Raw genomic sequence first — 4,604 nt, forward strand, 5'->3', positions numbered from 1 at the left:
CCTAGCGGGACAGATCCCGGCAAGACGAGGGAGCGGGGATGTGCTGGGGAATGACAGCTGCGGGCGGGCAGCGGGGACTTACACAGCCGCTTCTTCCACGCTGCAGCCTCCGCTCGCCGTGCCAAGTATTTCAGAGTAAATAGGCACTCTCTCTATTCATAGAGAGCATCTATTAGGGCAGGAACACGTTACAAATACTCAGTATGATTCAGGAGGACACAGCGGCAATTTATATCCTGCCGTGTAATTATACCTTTTTTGGTCGCGCAAAACGCTCGCCGTACGGCCGGCCCGCGGGCAGCCCAAGCTGGGGGCCGACACCGGCGCCCCCCCACCCCACCCAGAGCACCGCGGCCGGGGGCGAGGGGAGGGCGGGCGGCGGAGCATTCTCTGGGCCGCCCCTAGCAACCGGCCCTGGCCCTGGCCCGCGTGCCTCCAGTACGGCCCGGGACGGCCCCGGACGCGGCCCGTGCGAGGCGAACACGAGGGAAAAAAAAGAAAAAAAAGAAAAAAAGAAAAAGAGAAAAAGAAGCGCGGGGGTGCCTCGGGCCGGGGGGGGCGGGCGGAGGAATGCGGAGCCAGGGGTCAGGGCCGCTCCGGGGCGGCGGCGGCGGCCACGCGGGGCGGGGCGGGCGGGCGGCGCGGCGCGCAGGAATGCGCGGAATGTCGCTGTTTGTCCGCGGCCCCATTCAGCCCATTGGCGAAGCCGCGCCGCCGCCGCCTATAAAGGAGCGCTCGGCCCGGTGCTCGGCAGTCACGCAGCACTCTCCCGCCGGGCTCAGGAGCGGCAAAGCGGAGCGGAGCAGCCACTGCCGGCCCAGCGCGAACCCGGACGGCACCGCACCGCGCTGCTGAAAGACGCCTCAGCGAGAAACGCTGCGCCCCGTCCCGTCTCGTCTCACAGCGCACAGCAACCCCAGGATGTCCCCCGCCAGCCTCGCCGTCGCCCTGCTGCTCGCCCTCCTCGGCCCGGTAAGTGCTCTCGCCGCTCGCCCCGCTCCCTCCCCGTTGTCCCGGCCCGGCGGCGCGACTGACGGCCTCTCTCCCCTCTGTCCCCCCTGCTCAGGAGGTGCGCGGCCAGGAGTGCAGCGGGCAGTGCCAGTGCGGCTCGGGGCCCGGCCCCAGCTGCCCCGCCGGCGTCTCCCTGGTGCTCGATGGCTGCGGCTGCTGCCGCGTCTGCGCCAAGCAGCTGGGCGAGCTGTGCACCGAGCGCGACCCCTGCGACCACCACAAAGGGCTCTTCTGCGACTTCGGCTCCCCCGCCAACCGCCGCATCGGCGTCTGCACCGGTGAGTGGGGCCGCTGGGGAAGCAGGCGGCGGGGAGGGGGTCCCGGCGGCCGGGACGGCGTGTGACCGCCCGCCTCCTGCCTTCCCTCGCAGCTCGGGACGGAGCGCCCTGCGTCTTCTCCGGCATGGTGTACCGGAGCGGCGAGTCCTTCCAGAGCAGCTGCAAGTACCAGTGCACCTGCCTGGACGGCGCGGTGGGCTGCGTGCCCCTCTGCAGCATGGACGTCCGCCTGCCCAGCCCTGACTGCCCCTACCCTCGGCGGGTGAAGCTCCCCGGCAAGTGCTGTGAGGAGTGGGTCTGCGACGAGGCCAAGGAGCAGACGGCGGTGGGACCTGCACTGGCCGGTGAGTGGGCATCCCGCTTCCAGTGGCAGCCTACGGGGAAGGGGCATCTGCGTGGGAGCTGATGTGGGTCTGCTCCAGCAGCCGGAGCCCAGAATTGAGTGGGGTCGTTTCTCAAGTGGCTGCCAGATCTTCTCTGGGAGGGGTGGGAGCATCCAGCAGGGTACGATTTTTAGGTGGTGGGCTCACCGTGGTTGTCCGTCCCCTGCAGCCTACAGACTGGAAGACACTTACGGCCCAGACCCCACCATGATGCGTGCCAATTGCCTGGTGCAGACTACTGAGTGGAGTGCTTGCTCCAAGACCTGTGGCATGGGCATCTCGACCAGGGTCACCAACGATAATGCTTTCTGCAGACTGGAGAAGCAGAGCAGACTGTGCATGGTCAGACCTTGCGAAGCTGACCTGGAGGAGAACATCAAGGTAAAGAGTCTCATCCTTAATGAATGATCTTCTAGGATGCTTCTGTTTCCTGGCAGAAATTATTACTGAAAAATGTAGAGTTCTGTTAGTAAGTTTCAAGTGCTTGAAATTTGAGCTTTGCTCCAGAAGTGAATAGTCTACAACTAAATGCTTGTAATACTTAAACATTATGGCACTACATAAAGCAACTTTGCCTATTGAAAATACAACCAGTAGTAGTGCATCTTCCTGCTGTTAACATGCAAGCTTAGTGCCATATGAAAGCATACCTTCTAAACGTGTTGTATTCACTTGCATCCTAACAGAAAGGCAAAAAGTGCATTCGCACCCCAAAAATCTCCAAGCCCATCAAGTTTGAGCTGTCTGGCTGCACCAGCGTGAAGACGTACAGAGCTAAGTTCTGTGGTGTCTGCACTGACGGGCGCTGCTGCACACCCCACAGAACAGCCACCCTCCCCGTGGAGTTCAAGTGCCCCGATGGAGAGATCATGAAAAGGAAAATGATGTTCATCAAGACCTGTGCCTGCCACTACAACTGCCCTGGAGACAATGACATCTTTGAGTCTCTGTACTACAGGAAGATGTATGGGGACATGGCATAAAGCCAGAAGGAGACGCTAACTAGATTCTCAACTTGAACTGATTTGCATCTCATTTTGTAAACATGATTCAATAGCACAAGGTATTTAAATCAGTTTTTTTTTTTTAATTTCAACAAACTGCTCCATGTGACTTAAGACAATTTGTCTACTGACCCCAAACAGTGGTTTGAAGAAGGTAAAATGGACCGTGGAACCACAGCAAGACACAGCTTCAGAACATGCTGTTCATGAGGTGGTGTGAAGGGGTTAAGGGAAATGCACGGGGGAAAAGCAGACTTTAGTGAATGTTCCCTTAATGTGGTACAGTGTTGTTTTTGTTTTGTTTGTTTGTTTTTTCATCTAGTAGTGCAATTGAGAAGGAGACCATAAGCATGTTTGCTGACACAGGTTTAGTGACAGCAACAGCTGGAATGCAAACCCTCACCCAGAAGAGTGCGAAGCAGAAGGTGTTCTGTTTAGTCAGGACCGTAATGTTTCAGCTCTGACACTCTGATTCACATGGCTTGGTCAGCAAGAATCAGAATCGTGTCTATTTGACTGGACAGCTTGCGGCAGTTAGGTTACCTGCAACAAGCTACTTTTTATTAATATTGTAAATACTGTGTATATATATTTGTACAGTTATCTAAATTAATTTAAGTTTTGTGCCTATGTGTAATGCTTTGGTATTTCAATGATAGCCTTCTTTCTTTGGAACAAGATAGGTAGGATCTGAAGCTTGTCTGACAATGCATTCAAAGTATGAAATGGATACTTTAGTGGAAACTGTTCAGAGTGAAATGAGGAGTGGAGACTGAGATGGAGAGTGTTAGACTTGAGATGCCTGTATCCTTGCAAAGCACTCGTCTGTCTGGCAAAATGCATCTACCTCCACTTTATTGATCAAGTGGCTTTAAGAAAAATGACTCTTCTGTAGCTAATCAGTCTTTCCACTTGAGCATTTGTTTCTTTCTTTGACTATGGCTCTTTTTTTTTTTTTTGGACAGTTTATTTGTTGAGAAGTGTGACCAAAAGTTACATGTTTGCACCTTTTTAGTTGAAAATAAAGTATTTATATTTTTTATATAAATGGCCTGATATCTCGTTTATCTTCACTATTGTGTTTTTCTCAATGAGCTTTGCTTTGCACTAGGTAAAAAATTAAGTGATGGAAGTCTTCCGTCTCCAGAAACACACTTGCAAACAATCATTTATCTTATAGTCTCTTGGTCTGTAGATAATGAGTCAACTGTAGTATACTACTCTGAATTTGAATGGAGGACAGGGCCAGGTTGGTTCTGCCAAGCCCAGTATCACTTTAGAATGTGCAAGACGTTCCTTAAGCATCATGTAGTGCTTTTAAAATGAGCCAGCTGATCACTGCAGTATTCAACCCCACTATAACAATCCATGCAATGTGCTTAGTCTTACTGTGGTGTTTCATTGGGTGTGAGTCCTTCTTTAGCCACAGATACTTTAAAAACTGACCTGAATCAAATCCAGAAATCCAAAATCTGGTAGAATCCTCAGTGAGGAGTTAATGAGCTATATCATACAAATTGTAGAATAATATGAATTGGAAGGGACTTCTTAAGATCTTCTGATTTAAGCTTCATGGGAAGTAATGCTGACTTGCATATGCTTCTGCCCAAGAAAGACCTTGTTATGTTTTGGTAGATAGAACACTGAACTTAAATGCAGAATAACTGGATTATCTTCCTCCTTAATGACTGGGGGCAAATTTTTTTAACTGCCAGTTTGATCTGTAAGACATCTACTGATTCAGATTCTTGCAGGCCAACAGATCGGAAACGTGGTAAGAGCTACACATTTTGATGATGGTCCAAGCATTCTAGATAAGAAAAAATTAGAAGGACAGTTGAGAGTGTCTTTAGTTCAATGCTAGGTCCTACATTTAGTAACAGACTTTGCTCCTTTATTAAGACTAGGGGATTCTTTGAATTTAAACT

General features: G+C 51.9%; 1 protein-coding gene across 1 annotated transcript; it reads left to right on the forward strand.

The window, feature by feature from the left end:
- Nucleotides 1-752: 752 nt before the first annotated feature.
- Nucleotides 753-3,724, forward strand: CCN2 (cellular communication network factor 2). Its single transcript, NM_204274.2, has 5 exons — nt 753-972; nt 1,067-1,289; nt 1,382-1,633; nt 1,842-2,053; nt 2,359-3,724. The coding sequence occupies exons 1-5, from the start codon at nt 922-924 to the stop codon at nt 2,653-2,655; spliced, it is 1,035 nt and encodes a 344-aa protein (NP_989605.1). The 5' UTR covers nt 753-921; the 3' UTR covers nt 2,656-3,724.
- The last annotated feature ends 880 nt before the right edge of the window (nt 3,725-4,604 follow it).

The sequence above is a fragment of the Gallus gallus genome, chromosome 3, assembly GCF_016699485.2.
Source record: "Gallus gallus isolate bGalGal1 chromosome 3, bGalGal1.mat.broiler.GRCg7b, whole genome shotgun sequence".
Classification (NCBI taxonomy): domain Eukaryota; kingdom Metazoa; phylum Chordata; class Aves; order Galliformes; family Phasianidae; genus Gallus; species Gallus gallus.